The sequence below is a fragment of the Stigmatopora argus genome, chromosome 14 (assembly GCF_051989625.1).
Source record: "Stigmatopora argus isolate UIUO_Sarg chromosome 14, RoL_Sarg_1.0, whole genome shotgun sequence".
Classification (NCBI taxonomy): Eukaryota; Metazoa; Chordata; class Actinopteri; order Syngnathiformes; family Syngnathidae; genus Stigmatopora; species Stigmatopora argus.
Genome location: NC_135400.1, coordinates 12,801,939 through 12,815,431, shown reverse-complemented (window position 1 = coordinate 12,815,431; position 13,493 = coordinate 12,801,939). Strand labels below are relative to the sequence as shown.

Below are 13,493 nucleotides of genomic sequence, written 5' to 3'. Positions count from 1 at the left end.
ACGCAGTTTCTTTATGATGGGAGATCACACTCGGTCTAATATTTGAAGACAAAAGTCGACTGAGGTTTTTTGAGGCGTCCACTCCGTCCAATCGTGTGACTTTTGACACCGGCTGACCTCTGTGTGGCGTATCGCAACGTGGATTGATGAGCAATGAAGGTAGAAAGCCTTGACGAGTCCTTGCTTGGTGCCTCAGCCAAGGTTGAGGGTGCTAGTGGAACATCAATCAGCGTTGGTGACGTGCACACCACCTGTGGACGCAAATGTCATCATGCAAATGACTTTATCCGCCATCAACGTTGTGGACTGCCAGGGACACAGCAATTTAAAAAAATGGAATTGCGTTATATAACATTTTTTTTTCTATTGTCCAAAATATAAAAAAATATATTCATCTTCAGCTAGCAGACGCCCCGCGCCTCTCAGCACACACACACACGTTGTATATTTTAAAATCTTAATCAAACATACGCTGGGGAATCTGACGCAAACACGCTGACGGCGATGATGTAACTCGGAGTAAAAGTTGTCTACGTTTGGAAAGTGTGTGCGCGCAGACAAGCGTGGCGGATGCGCCAATCAGTGCAAAAGTCAATTCTCGTTTCCGTTTGGACGCCAGCCTGTTAATTAGCCGTCCGACTTCTCATAGATTCCGAAAGATGTGACTGGTTGAATTGCATGCAAACACGTGTGAAAAAAGGAAGAAGATGAAACCACCGCCTTTTTTCTTGACAGTCAGTACACACGTTAAGTTTAAAATTGAGCTTGTTTTAAAGTGACATCATTAAGCAGCGCTTTAGACTGTTGTTAGAATGTTTTAACAAGGTTGTCGTCAATAGTGTTTTTCTTCCATATTATCTTAATGATTGTTTTCGTCGAAATGATCAATAGTCTTCTGACTTTTTAGCCACCTGTAACTCTATTATAAAAGTCCCTCTGTGCATTTCGTACCTGAGCGTAATCAATTGGCAAAGGCAGATGCTCAGGAGGGAACAAACTCAGCACTTTGCAGCTGGCCGGTGTGTACTTGTAAGTATTGTTTTATAGCTTGTGTGTGTTTATGGTGTAGTGTTTAGTGTATTCATGTGTTTAAATGCCCGTCTTGTGCGTGTGGGTGCCTGTTATTGTGTCAGAGGACAGAAAAGCGTAGGCAGTGTTTGCGTTTTTGATGCTTGATTGAAATTCCATTACTTTCCTATATCGATACAATAGCTTGAATTTTCAAAATGAATGAATGGTCTTTGCCAACAGGCCAATCGCGGACACAACCTGACAGATGGCCGCCACCTTGGCAGACGCTCAACAAAAGCCTTGTCGAAGAGTAATGGGCGAAGAAGAACAAGTTCATCATCTGAGAGTCAAACGGCAACAAAAAGATGGCGTTAGACGATTTTAATGTTGACCAAGTGTGCTGAACATCCATCAACGAACGGTAAGCGCTAATATCAATATCATCTCATGTGCTTAATGGTAGGAGAAACTTTACAGACTCACACATTCAGAGACAACATTTTAAATTTGATAAATGATTTTAAAAATAGCGTTAATAACCAGGGGCATCAGTATGTTCCCAGGACAGGGGAGGCTTAGTACACATGATTTTTAAGAAAAAAGCCTTACTATACTTGGTCATTTTTTTAAAGAAAAAAGCCTTTCTATACTATGTTGTTTTTTAAGAAAAAGGCCTTACTATACTATGTCGTTTCTTACGAAAAAAGCCTTACTATACTATGTCGTTTTTAAAGAAAAAAGCCTTACTCTACAATGTCGTTTTTTAAGAAAAAAGCCTTACTATACTATGTCGTTTTTTTACAAAAAAAAGCCTCACTATACAATGTCGTTTTTTTACGATAAAAGCCTAACTATACTATGTCGTTTTTAAAGAAAAAAGCCCTATGATACTATGTCGTTTTTTAAGGAAAAAGCCTTACTATACTATGTCGTTTTTTAAGAAAAAAGCCTTACTATACTGTCGTTTTTTTACAAAAAAAGCCTTACTATACTATGTTGTTTTTTAAGAAAAAAGCCCTACTATACTATGTAGTTTTTTAGGAAAAAAAGCCTTACTATACTATATAGTTTCTTACAATACTATGTACTAGTTTTTTAAGAAAAAAGCTTTACTATACTATGTCGTTTTTTTAAAGAAAAAAGCCTTACTATACTATGTTGTTTTTTAAGAAAAAAGCCTTACTATACTATGTCGTTTTTTACGAAAAAAAGCCTTACTATACTGTCGTTTTTTACGAAAAAAAAGCCTTACTATACTATGTTGTTTTTTAAGAAAAAAGCCTTACTATACTATGTCGTTTTTTACGAAAAAAAGCCTTACTATACTGTCGTTTTTTACGAAAAAAAAGCCTTAGTATATTATGTCGCTTTTTATGAAAGAAAGCCTTACTATACTATGTTGTTTTTTACGAAAAAAGCCTTACTATACTATGTCGTTTTTTACGAAAAAAAAGCCTTACTATACTATGTCGTTTTTTTAATGAAAAAAGCCTTATTACACTAAGTCGTTTTATACGAAAAAAGCCTTACTATACTGTCTTTTTTTTTTTTGCAAAAAAAGCCTTACTATACTATGTCGTTTTTTAGGAAAAAAAGCCTTACTATACTATATAGTTTTTTACTATACTATGTAGTTTTTTAAGAAAAAAGCTTTACTATACTATGTTGTTGTTTTTTAAGAAAAAAAGCCTTACTATACTATGTTGTTTTTTAAAGAAAAAAGCCTTACTATACTATGTCGTTTTTTAAAGAAAAAAGGCTTACTATACTGTGTCGTTTTTTAAAGAAAAAAGCCTTACTATACTATGTCGTTTTTTAAAGAAAAAAGCCTTACTATACTATGTCGTTTTTTTAGCAAAAGGCCTTACTATACTATGTCATTTTTTAAAGAAAAAAGCCTTACTATATTGTTGTTTTTTTAGAAAAAGGCCTTACAATCCTATGTTGTTTTTTAAGAAAAAAGCCTTACTATACTATGTCGTTTTTTAAGAAAAAAGCCTTACTATACTATGTCGCTTTTTACGAAAAAAGTCTTACTATACTAAGTCGTTTTTTACGAAAAAAGCCTTATTACACTTTGTAATTTTTTTAAGAAAAAGGCCCTACTATACTATGCCGTTTTTTTAGGAAAAAAGCCTTACTATACTATATAGTTTCTTACAATACTATGTAGTTTTTTAAAAAAAAAGCTTTACTATACTATGTAGTTTTTTAAGAAAAAAGCTTTACTATACTATGTCGTTTTTTAAAGAAAAAAAGCCTTACTATACTATGTTGTTTTTTAAGAAAAAAGCCCTACTATACAATGTCGTTTTTTAGGAAAAAAGCCTTACTATACTATATAGTTTCTTACAATGCTATGTAGTTTTTTAAGAACAAAGCTTTACTATACTATGTCGTTTTTTACGAAAAAAAGCCTTACTATACTGTTTTTTTAATACAAAAAAGCCTTACTATACTATGTCATTTTTTTAAAGAAAAAAGCCTTACTATACTATGTAGTTTTTTTACAAAAAGGCCTTACTATATTATGTCGTTTTTTACGAAAAAAGCCTTACTATACTGTTTTTTTAATACAAAAAAGCCTTACTATACTATGTCATTTTTTTAAAGAAAAAAGCCTTACTATACTATGTAGTTTTTTTACAAAAAGGCCTTACTATACTATGTCGTTTTTTACGAAAAAAGCCTTACTATACTGTTTTTTTAATACAAAAAAGCCTTACTATACTATGTCATTTTTTTAAAGAAAAAAGCCTTACTATACTATGTCGTTTTTTAAGAAAAAAGCCTTAGTATACTATGTCACTTTTTACGGAAAAAAAAGCCTTACTATACTATGTCGCTTTTTACGAAAAAAGCCTTACTATACTATGTCGTTTTTTACGAAAAAAAGCCTTACTATACTATGTCGTTTTTTACGAAAAAAAGCCTTACTATACTAAGTCGTTTTATACAAAAAAGCCTTACTATACTATGTCGTTTTATACGAAAAAGCCTTACAATACTATGTCTGTTTTTACAAATAAAGCCTTACTATAATATGTTGTTTTTTAAGGAAAAAAAGCCTTACTATACTATGTCGTTTTTTAAGAACGACATACTATAGTAGGGCTTATTTCTTAAAAAATTGACCATGTATAGTAAAGCGTTTTTCTAAAAACAAAAAGCGACATACTATTGTAAGGCTTTTTAAAAAAATTGACCATGTATAGTAAGGCTTTTTTTCTTATAAAAACGACATAGTATAGTCAGGCTTTTTTTTTCTTAAAAAAACGACATAAGGCGTGTTTAAGGCTTTTTTCATTAAAAAATGACATAGTATAGTAAGGCTTCTTTTTTTTGTAAAAAACGACATAGTATATTAAGGCTTTTTTTCTTAAGAAACGACATAGTATATATAGTAAGGCTTTTTTCTTTAAAAAACGATAGTATAGTCAGGCTTTTTTTCGTGAAAACATGACACAATGTATAACAAGTCTTTATTCATAAAAAAACGACATCGTATAGTAAGGCTTTTTTTCTTAAAAAACGACATAGTATATATAGTAAGGCTTTTTAAAAAAAAAAAAAAACGACATAGTATAGTAGGGCTTTTTTTTCTTAAAAACAACATAGTATAGTAGGGCTTTTTTCCTTAAAAACTACACAGTATAGTAAGGCCTATTTCTTAAAAAAAAACGACGATTTATAGTAAAGCGTTTTTCTTTTTAAAAAAAATGACCATGTATTGTAAGGCTTTTTTTCTTTAAAAAAACGACAGCATAGTCAGGCTTTTTTTGTAAAAACATGACACAATGTATAACAAGTCTTTATTCATAAAAAAAAACGACATAGTATAGTAAGGCTTTTTTTCTTAAAAAACGACATAGTATAGTAAGGCTTTTTTTCTTAAAAACGACAAAGTATAGTAAGGCGTTTTTCTTTAAAAAAAAACGACATAGTATAGTAAGGCTTTTTTTCTTTAAAATAACGACCATTTAGAGTAAAGTGTTTTTCTTTTTAAAAAAAGACCATGTATTGTAAGGTTTTTTTTCTTTAAAAATGACCATGCATAGTAAGGCTTTTATTTATAAAAAAAAGACCATGTATAGTAAGGCTTTTTTTATTTAAAAAAATGACCATGTATAGTATTTTCTTTAAAGATACAAAAAACGCATTGTGAGGCATTTGAGCAATAACATTCATATTTGACTTTATTGTATACATAATGAATTAATCTTGGCTTCTGGCTCATCCTCACAAGGCTTGTGTACGTACAAGATATTTTTGGAATGTAAGTTAAAGCATGGAGGAAATGTTCCCCACAAGTTCACGCTTTGCCTTGTTTGTTGACAGATTTGTACCGGCGCACCCCGGATTGTGCCTTCATCCAGGAGTCTCCGGCACCCCAGTGAGCAGAGGCTGACAAGGTCATGCTTTTGGACGGCTCCCACAGATGCAGGTGGATGACTTTGCCGGATGGCAAATCCTCACTGATCTGTAAGTCCGATTGTCGTCGTCGACGTTATCACTTTGGTCACGTGACCTTTATGTCATTCACGGCGTCCAGTCTGGAAGAGCTCGCTGAGTTGGGACAGATGCACATCGTCACCGCCTTCGTCATGCCAGGTTGAAGACCGTGTCGCAACTGTAAAAAAAAATGTCATCTTGGGCAGTGTTGAAAAATAATTGTATTTGTGTCATAAAAGATGCATTAGACAAAATAGAAGAGGAATAGGAGGAGAAGAATGGAGTGCAGCCGACCAACCGACGCCGACTCGGCAAGTAAAGGAGCACTCGCCTCACCCCGTGACAGCCGTGGGTTTGAGCTGTGTCCCCGTCACTCAACAGACGTGGATGTGGACGAGGGCGACTGGCAGAACAACGCCACCATGCGGTTCTTCGACAGCCGGCGGTTGTGGTGGGAATGGAATGGATTGGATTGGATTGGATTGGATTGGATTGGATTGGATAACTTTATTCATCCCGTATTCGGGAAATTTCATTGTGGCAGTAGCAAGAGGGTGATTAGACAGAACAACAAAGCAAAAGCACAAAGTACAAAGCAAATCTAACAGAACAAAGAAAGTTGTAAAAACATTAAAGTAAAAAGTATAAAGTACAAAGTAAAGGAAAAAGGAATGTATTACGAAATATTAAAATGTAATTAAAAAAAAGGTAGAAGGGCTGTAAAACACGAAAAACAAATAAGAGTGGACAGAGCTACTGCCACTGGCTTCCGCGTGACGGCGCAACCAATAAAGGTGTTTGGCTGGCTTATTTGAAATCCTAGCTAATAGCCAGTGTCTTTTGGTTTTTAGGCCAATTCTTTTAACTCATTTTGATGTAATGTTTAAATGTAAAATTTAATTTTGAAAGTGTTTTTTAATAAAAGATAATTAGTCTTTTGTCGCAGGTGCCTCTCCCCGCCGAAGGTACGTCTGCGGGACGCGAACCAGCCTCCACTCGACGGTAGGCGCATGCTCTACTGTGCGTGGTATAGTATAGTAAGGCTTTTTCATTGAAAAAAGGAGCATGTATAGTATGGCTTTTTTATTGGGAAAAAAACGACATAATACAGTAAGGCTTTTTTCTTTAAAAAACACATAGTATAGTAAGTTTTTTTTCTTTTAAAAAAACGACATAGTATAGTAAGGCTTTTTTTCTTTAAAAAAAACCACATAGTATAGTAAGGCTTTTTTTCTTAAAACGAACGACATAGTATATAATAAGGCTTTTTTTCGTTTAAAAAAAACATAGTATAGTAAGGCTTTTTTTTCTTTAAAAAAACGACATAGTATAGTAAGGCTTTTTTCTTAAAAAGAACGACATAGTATATAGTAAGACTTTTTTTTCTTTTGAAAAAAACGACATAGTATAGTAAGGCTTTTTTTCTTTTGGAAAAAAACGACATAGTATAGTAAGGCTTTTTTTCTTTAAAAAACGACATAGTATAGTACGGCTTTTTTTCTTAAAAAACGGCATAGTATAGTAAAGCCTTTTTTCTTAAAAAAACGACAGTATAGTAAGGCTTTTTTTCTTAAAAATGACATAGTATGTATAGTAAGGCTTTTTTCTTTAAAAAATGACTATAGTAAGGCTTTTTTCTTAAAAAATGACATAGTAAAGTAAGGCTTTTTTCTTTAAAAAAACGACATAGTATAGTAAGGCTTTTTTCGTTAAAAAAACAGTATAGTAAGGCTTTTCCCTAAAAAAACACAGTATAGTAAGGCTTTTTTCCCTAAAAAAATTACATAGTATAGTAAGGCTTTTTTTCTTTAAAAAACGACATAGTATAGTACGGCTTTTTTTTTTCTTAAAAAACGGCATAGTATAGTAAAGCTTTTTTTCTTAAAAAATGACATAGTATATATAGTAAGGCTTTTTTTCTTAAAAACTAACATAGTATAGTAAGGCTTTTTTCTTAAAAAAATGACATAGTATAGTCAAGCTTTTTTTCGTAAAAACATGACACAATGTATAACAAGTCTTTATTCATAAAATAACAACATAGTATAGAAAGGCTTTTTTCTTTAAAAAAATGAAAAAGTAAAGTAAGGCTTTTTTATTTAAAAAATGACAGTAAAGTAAGGCTTTTTTCTTAAAAACGACAGTATAGTAAGGCTTTTTTTTCTTAAAAAATGACATAGTAAAGTAAGGCTTTTTTCGTTAAAAAACACAATATAGTAAGGCTTTTCCCTAAAAAAACATAGTATAGTAAGGCTTTTTTCCCTAAAAAACGACATAGTATAGTAAGGCTTTTTTTCTTAAAAAACGACATAGTATATATAGTAAGGCTTTTTTCTTTAAAAAATGACATAGTATAGTAAGACTTTTTTCTTAAAAAGAACGACATAGTATATAGTAAGACTTTTTTTTCTTTTGAAAAAAACGACATAGTATAGTAAGGCTTTTTTCTTAAAAAACGACATATTTCCACTTTCAATATGGCGGGGCGATGTGGGCGTGGCCTATCTTCAAGGCAGCGGCATAAATTAAGCACATGCGCAGTGCCTCGTCTTCCCCAACAGCCATGTCGATGCTGATGCCCGTGTAGCACGCCAACGAGGTAAGGCGTCGAGCCATTTACTGGCCTAAGTGCATTTTTATCACGCTACCGGCAGATTTTTTAGGAATCAATTGAGCCAAACCGCCAACAAATCTGTAAGTTTAATGCCAGGTTGACCGCACCGTCGACGATTTAAGTTTGGGCTCTGTGCCACATGTGACAAGCTATCTTAGCATTAGCGTCACGACAACGCTTTCCATTTGACCACGTCAAGCGTCGTCTTGATGTTAATACTAAGAGATCTATAGTCTGTTTTCTCCATTGTCGAGTCGTGTATAAAAGACTTTTAGTGGATTCAAACAAAGCCGAGATATCAACGGACAGTTTGTTAGGTAACGGCTCACTCAAAAATGATGTATGTACTGATAGTTTTCACTGCGAGTGTTAAACAAATCATTTTAATCAAAAATTGTTAAGCCAACTTTCCTCAGCTGTTAACTTCTGTCTGTATATTTAATCGCCTTGTCTGGAAAAGGGAAATTAGCACGGAGCATTCACTAACTTATTTTCATTCTTTAGCTTGATCATTTATTGTAAGATTTCTCTTTCATGCAATAATTGTTTGTGAACTCCCAAATAGCGTGGTTAAATCAAGACGCAGCTCTTCCCGTGTGCCCCAGGACACCCAAACCCTTGAGGTTACAGGTAAAACTAATCTCATCTGTTGAATCTCCAGTCTCTGTAAATGACAACTGTTGCTTTTTTTTTTTTGCACACATCAGGTCCATGTCCAGGTGATCTTCCCAGGTTGCCCACTTGAAGATGATGCCTCTCTGAACTCTCTTCCTGTATTAGTTGTTTGGCAACTCGTAAATAGTGTTGTTAAATGAAGTTTTCTCCGTTTAGCATCATCTTTGGTCTTATCAAGGTAAAACTAGATTTAACAACAAAAATGTAAGTATTAGTTGAATCTCCAGTGTCTATATATGCTAACTTTTGCTTCTTTTTTTTGCACACATCAGGTCCATGTCCAGGTAATCTTCCCAGGTTGCCCACTTGAAGATGATGCCTCTCTTGCATGATGTGGCGTCTCTGAACTCTGTAAGATTTCTCTTCCTGTATTAGTTGTTTGGCAACTCCTAAATAGCGTTGTTAAATGAAGTTTTCTCCGTTAAGCATCATCTTTGGTCTTCTCATCAAGGTAAAACTAGATTTAACAACAAAAATTTAAGTCTATTTGTTGAATCTCCAGTGTCTATATACGCTAACTTTTGCTTTTTTTTGCACACATCAGGTCCACGTCCAGACTTTGGAGGGTCTCCAAGTGATGCCTCATCTCTGAACGCAGTCTTCTGAGAGGTTAGTTTATTGTAGAATATCCAAGTATTCACCCAGATCTATTTTATTGACTAAAGATGCAATTTATTCCCTCTCTGGCTCATGGTGACCAGATCCTTAAGGTAAGGAGGATCTCACTTCTTTTTTTCAGTCAGAAATTTTAATAAAAGAGATTTGAGTGTCAATTGTCTTTGTTAAAACACTTGGAGAAAAAAGACCCCAAGACCCTCAATGGTCTTTTTTTTCCTTTAATTTTTGGTGTTCATATTCTAAGTGTTTTTTAATTTAAAAAGAAATTTTACTAAGTGTTCTAGACAAAATTTTTTTTTTTTTTATTGCAAGTGCTGTTGAAATTTTTCTAAGTGTTTTATAATTAAAACCCAGTTTTTTTTTTGCCTAAGTGTTATGTTGAAATGTTTCTAATTTAAAAAAAACGATTTTTTTAGGCTAAAAAAGTTTTTTGTTATAAGTGCTGTTGAAATTTTACTAAGTGTTTTTTTTTTACCTAAAACAGTTTTGTTGAAATTTTTTCTAAGTGTTTTAATCTTGTCTACAGGTGGAGAAGGTGGCCCATACCAATGTGTACCTTTGAATAAAAACTTTCAAATGTCAAGCCACTTGTTTTTTCTTCATATAACTAGCAAAAAAGAATGCAAATGTACATTTCAAGAACTTTTATTTTCCCACAAAAAAAGGGGTTATCAGGGTGGGTCCACATAAGCCAGCTAGCATTTAAGGTTGTGTTGCTCTTCTTGGCACTCTGGAAAATAAAAGAGGGTCAACACACAATAGACTAAGTCCAGGATTAGTTAAGTAAAAAAAAAAATTGTTTTACCAAGATCAGAAAGGCTCTCTTTTCCTCAGTCAGCAAGCCTTCATCCCACTGCAAAAGAAGGCACAATATTGAAGCCCTAGGAGGAAAAAATATATAAATATTAGACATCCACTGCAGAAACAGGGAGACTTAAAAATGATCTGAGTCTTTATAAGAGGGATCTCCAACTGCAGTCCTTGAGGGCCCCTGTCCAGTTTATTTTCCATGTCCTCCATCACACCTTGATCTTGTTCATTTGATTCAAATGTGGTGGGAGATATGGAAAGCATACTGGATAGGGACCCTGAGGACCAGAGTTGGAGACACCTGCTCTATAATGACAAGTACCTGAGGGGATGTTGCTGTCAAAAAGTGTGCCGTCCACCAATGTCACCCTTTTTGGGGAAGTTTGTCTGGTCATCTTTCTTCAGCGTTGATTTGGTCAACTTGGGTGGACACTGAAGAGAAGCAACATACACAATGAGTAGGTTTAGTACACATTACAAGAAAATATATAACCTCCAACTGCAGTCCTTGAGGGCCCCAGTCCAGTTTATTTTCCATGTCCTCCATCACACCTTAATCAGGATCTTGATCATTTGATTCAAATGTGGTGGGAGATATGGAAAGCATACTGGATAGGGACCCTGAGGACCAGAGTTGGAGACACCTGCTCTATAATGACAAGTACCTGAGGGGATGTTGCTGTCAAAAAGTGTGCCGGCCACCAATGTCACCCTTTTTGGGAAAGTTTGTCTGGTCATCTTTCTTCAGCGTTGATTTGGTCAACTTGGGTGGACACTGAAGAGAAGCAAGATACACAATGAGTAGGTTTAGTACACATTACAAGAAAATAAATAACCTGAAACACTTGGGTCCTACATCGTCCACAACCTTTGCCTTGACTTCTTGACAGCTGTCACCTCTTCCACCGTGTACATCCGTGGCTTTAAACCTCTACAAAACACAGCATGATTATAGAATTGCTCATTTAACCATTTTGACCAGTGGTCCCCAAACTATTCCAGAAAGGGCAGCAGAGGGTGCAGGTTTTCATTCCAAACTGTAAGAGGAAACCTTTCCACCAATCTGGTATCACTGGATTGCATTCAGGTGATTCTTTTTTTCAGCAAAAAAACCCCATTGGTTAAACTGTTAATGTTGGATCTGTTGGAACCAAAACCTGCACCCACAGCAGCCCTCGAGGACCAGTTTGGAGACCTATAATGAGGGAAAATTGTTATTTTATCATGTTTAAACTCAAGTGGAAAAATGGCCCCTGCGCTTTTGTTGACTGAATGTCTCAAACGCATTTAAAATAAAAAAAATGAAAAGGTCCTAGCCCTGAAGTCTTCCTTTAAGAAAGTGAAGGGAAATGTCTATATTCTATTAAAGTGTACTGTTTATTCCTTACACCTCCACTGATGGCATTTATGTGGGTGTGAGTTATCCACACAAGTTGTTGCTATTTAAAAAAAAAAAAATCTACGCCAAGCCAGTTAGTGTTTTCATTCAAAATTGGAATGTATCATAATGAAAAACAAGCTAATTTAGCAAAGCCGTGAATAGCGAACGCTGATATTTAATGATTACACGGATATAGTAAATAGAAACTACTATTTTTAAAAAATGACTCACTTGGCTGACAAACAGCTCGTAATGGCGTCGACAAGTTGCTCCTTTTTGGCTGTTATGGCCGCATTCTTGATGTTTCCCAGCAATCCGTGTTCGTTGAGGAACTGAAACACACAAGGGAATGAAACATTAAGAGCTGTAGGTAACGCAATGTAGCCAATTTGTTTGCAAACATTTTACTGTCTGCATCCACGTTGGGCCACATCACGCGATCGAAGCATGCTACTACCGTCATAAAGCACTCTTCAAATGAGAACTGGGGCTTCGAAATCCCCAAATGACAACGTACCGTGTCCTGTGAGAACTTTATCGGGTCTTTCTTCGGTAAATCGTCACTTCTGAGCTGCCTGCAGTCTACCATAGGACTGGCAGCTGGCTCATTTGCCATTTTGAAGGGTGGAGCCGACCTTTGAACTCTGACATGGGTAATACGTATCAAAAATAGACTTCTTGGTGGACTTCTGTTCATGCCTTTTAACAAACGTGTCTTGGTTGGAGCTGACCCAAATTAGGCCGTTTAGATCATGCGATTAAAAACCTAAAAATACGTTTACAAACAAAACAATGCATACAGGTCAACGAAAACCGTTTTTTTTCCATTGTCTTTTCCGGTCCATTTCACTTCCGGCTCACCAATGTGACGTCAATTCCGGGAACGCCCTCGATTTTTTTTTTTTTTTAATATAATAGTAGTTTGAAATGAAAGCCTAGTCTTATGGGATGCTACGCCTTTATATCAAATCAAAAGCCTTTATTGTCATCATACACAGCTGTGTATAATGAAATGGGTGAAATATCATTCAACAAAGGTGCTCTTATGGGTCAAAATGGTCAAAAGTTTGCACTTTGATGGCCCACGTTTGAAATAGGCCCAAAAAATGACCATGTCTGGTATGGCCCCCTCGTGGTGTAGAGGTTCACTTACCTGATTTAAGTGTGGTAGGTGGGGTTTGAGTTCCGATGGGTTGCCTGTGTTGGGCTCCAGCAACCCACACAACTTTTTCCAGGTTGTGCAATATTACGTTGGCTAAACAATTTTCTATCAAAAAAAGATTAAGACATTTTCTCCGTTAAATAGAAACAACCATGTGTAGTCAATACTTTTCAATAAAGACAAAATAAAGTGTGTCCACTTCATGGTGTAGTGGTTAACTCACCTGACTGCCATGTAGGCAGTTGAGGTTCGAATCCTAGTTGGGAAACATTTTCCCTTAATTATTTCTATGTATGTGTAGTCAAGACTTTCCAATAATGACAAGATGAAGTGTGGCCACTTTGTGGTGTAGTGGTTAACTCACCTGCCTGCCATGTGGGCAGTTGGGGTTCAAACCCCAGTTGGGAATAATTTTTCCCTTAAATAGAAACAACCGTGTGTAGCCAAGACCTTCCAAGAATCACTAAGTTAAGTGTGGCCACTTCATGGTGTAGAGGTTTGTTCACCTGTCTCCTGTGTGGGCAGGCAGGGTTCAAATCTTGGTGGATGATGAACAATTTTGCCATTAAAAAAGACTAAGTCATTTAGTCTTTCCTTAAATAAAACCACCATGTATAGGCGGGCCGCCTCATGGTGTAGAGCAGGGGTGTCAAACCGGTCCTCAAAAGGCTGCAGTGGGTGCAGGTTTTCATTCACCTGGTTGCCATGTGGCAGGTGAGGGAAACCCTTGAGTACACACGGTTGCTTCTATTTAAGGGAAAATGACACCA

General features: G+C 35.4%; 2 protein-coding genes across 17 annotated transcripts; one reads left to right on the top strand and one right to left on the bottom strand.

Moving 5' to 3' along the window:
• The first annotated feature begins 108 nt into the window (after window positions 1-108).
• LOC144088085 (uncharacterized) lies at window positions 109-9,391 on the top strand. 10 transcript variants are annotated; one of them, XR_013304803.1, is made up of 11 exons: window positions 109-1,029; window positions 1,252-1,432; window positions 5,350-5,493; window positions 5,564-5,622; window positions 5,703-5,914; window positions 6,410-6,465; window positions 8,643-8,707; window positions 8,785-8,809; window positions 9,050-9,103; window positions 9,179-9,229; window positions 9,297-9,353. XR_013304803.1 is itself a non-coding variant. In XM_077618311.1 (11 exons), exons 5-9 carry the CDS (start codon window positions 5,742-5,744, stop codon window positions 9,082-9,084), a joined length of 354 nt encoding a protein of 117 aa, XP_077474437.1. In that variant the 5' UTR covers window positions 109-1,029; window positions 1,252-1,432; window positions 5,350-5,493; window positions 5,564-5,622; window positions 5,703-5,741; the 3' UTR covers window positions 9,085-9,103; window positions 9,179-9,203; window positions 9,297-9,391. The 10 variants fall into 10 exon arrangements, 4 of the variants coding, with proteins under 4 accessions (XP_077474437.1, XP_077474436.1, XP_077474435.1 ...); XM_077618311.1 differs by having other exon boundaries at window positions 9,179-9,203; window positions 9,297-9,391; XM_077618310.1 differs by lacking the exon at window positions 9,297-9,353 and having other exon boundaries at window positions 9,179-9,294.
• Window positions 9,392-9,999: 608 nt separating this feature from the next.
• On the bottom strand, window positions 10,000-12,438 carry LOC144088080 (peptidyl-prolyl cis-trans isomerase FKBP3-like). Of its 7 annotated transcripts, none has more exons than XM_077618304.1 (7): window positions 12,079-12,436; window positions 11,793-11,893; window positions 11,049-11,111; window positions 10,846-10,955; window positions 10,503-10,612; window positions 10,176-10,223; window positions 10,000-10,100 (listed from the first exon to the last, which is right to left on the bottom strand). In XM_077618304.1, the coding sequence occupies exons 1-4, from the start codon at window positions 12,256-12,258 to the stop codon at window positions 10,940-10,942; spliced, it is 360 nt and encodes a 119-aa protein (XP_077474430.1). In that variant the 5' UTR covers window positions 12,259-12,436; the 3' UTR covers window positions 10,000-10,100; window positions 10,176-10,223; window positions 10,503-10,612; window positions 10,846-10,939. The 7 variants fall into 7 exon arrangements, with proteins under 7 accessions (XP_077474430.1, XP_077474426.1, XP_077474432.1 ...); XM_077618300.1 differs by having other exon boundaries at window positions 10,176-10,251; window positions 11,037-11,111; window positions 12,079-12,435; XM_077618306.1 differs by having other exon boundaries at window positions 11,037-11,111; window positions 12,079-12,205.
• Window positions 12,439-13,493: the final 1,055 nt, after the last annotated feature.

What these genes read in the sequence shown, in the direction of transcription:
- LOC144088085 (XM_077618308.1), top strand. Translation starts at nt 5,742, where the DNA reads ATGGAGTGCAGCCGACCAACCGACGCCGACTCGGCAAGTAAAGGAGCA. An exon ending in GAACCAGCCTCCACTCGACG is followed by an intron (nt 6,466 to 8,642) that starts GTAGGCGCATGC and finishes ACTCCCAAATAG; the next exon opens with CGTGGTTAAATCAAGACGCA. An exon ending in CCAAACCCTTGAGGTTACAG is followed by an intron (nt 8,708 to 8,784) that starts GTAAAACTAATC and finishes TGCACACATCAG; the next exon opens with GTCCATGTCCAGGTGATCTT.
- LOC144088080 (XM_077618303.1), bottom strand. Translation starts at nt 12,258, where the DNA reads ATGAACAGAAGTCCACCAAGAAGTCTATTTTTGATACGTATTACCCAT. An exon ending in TAAAGTTCTCACAGGACACG is followed by an intron (nt 11,894 to 12,078) that starts GTACGTTGTCAT and finishes TGTGTGTTTCAG; the next exon opens with TTCCTCAACGAACACGGATT. An exon ending in ACGAGCTGTTTGTCAGCCAA is followed by an intron (nt 11,112 to 11,792) that starts GTGAGTCATTTT and finishes TGTGTTTTGTAG; the next exon opens with AGGTTTAAAGCCACGGATGT.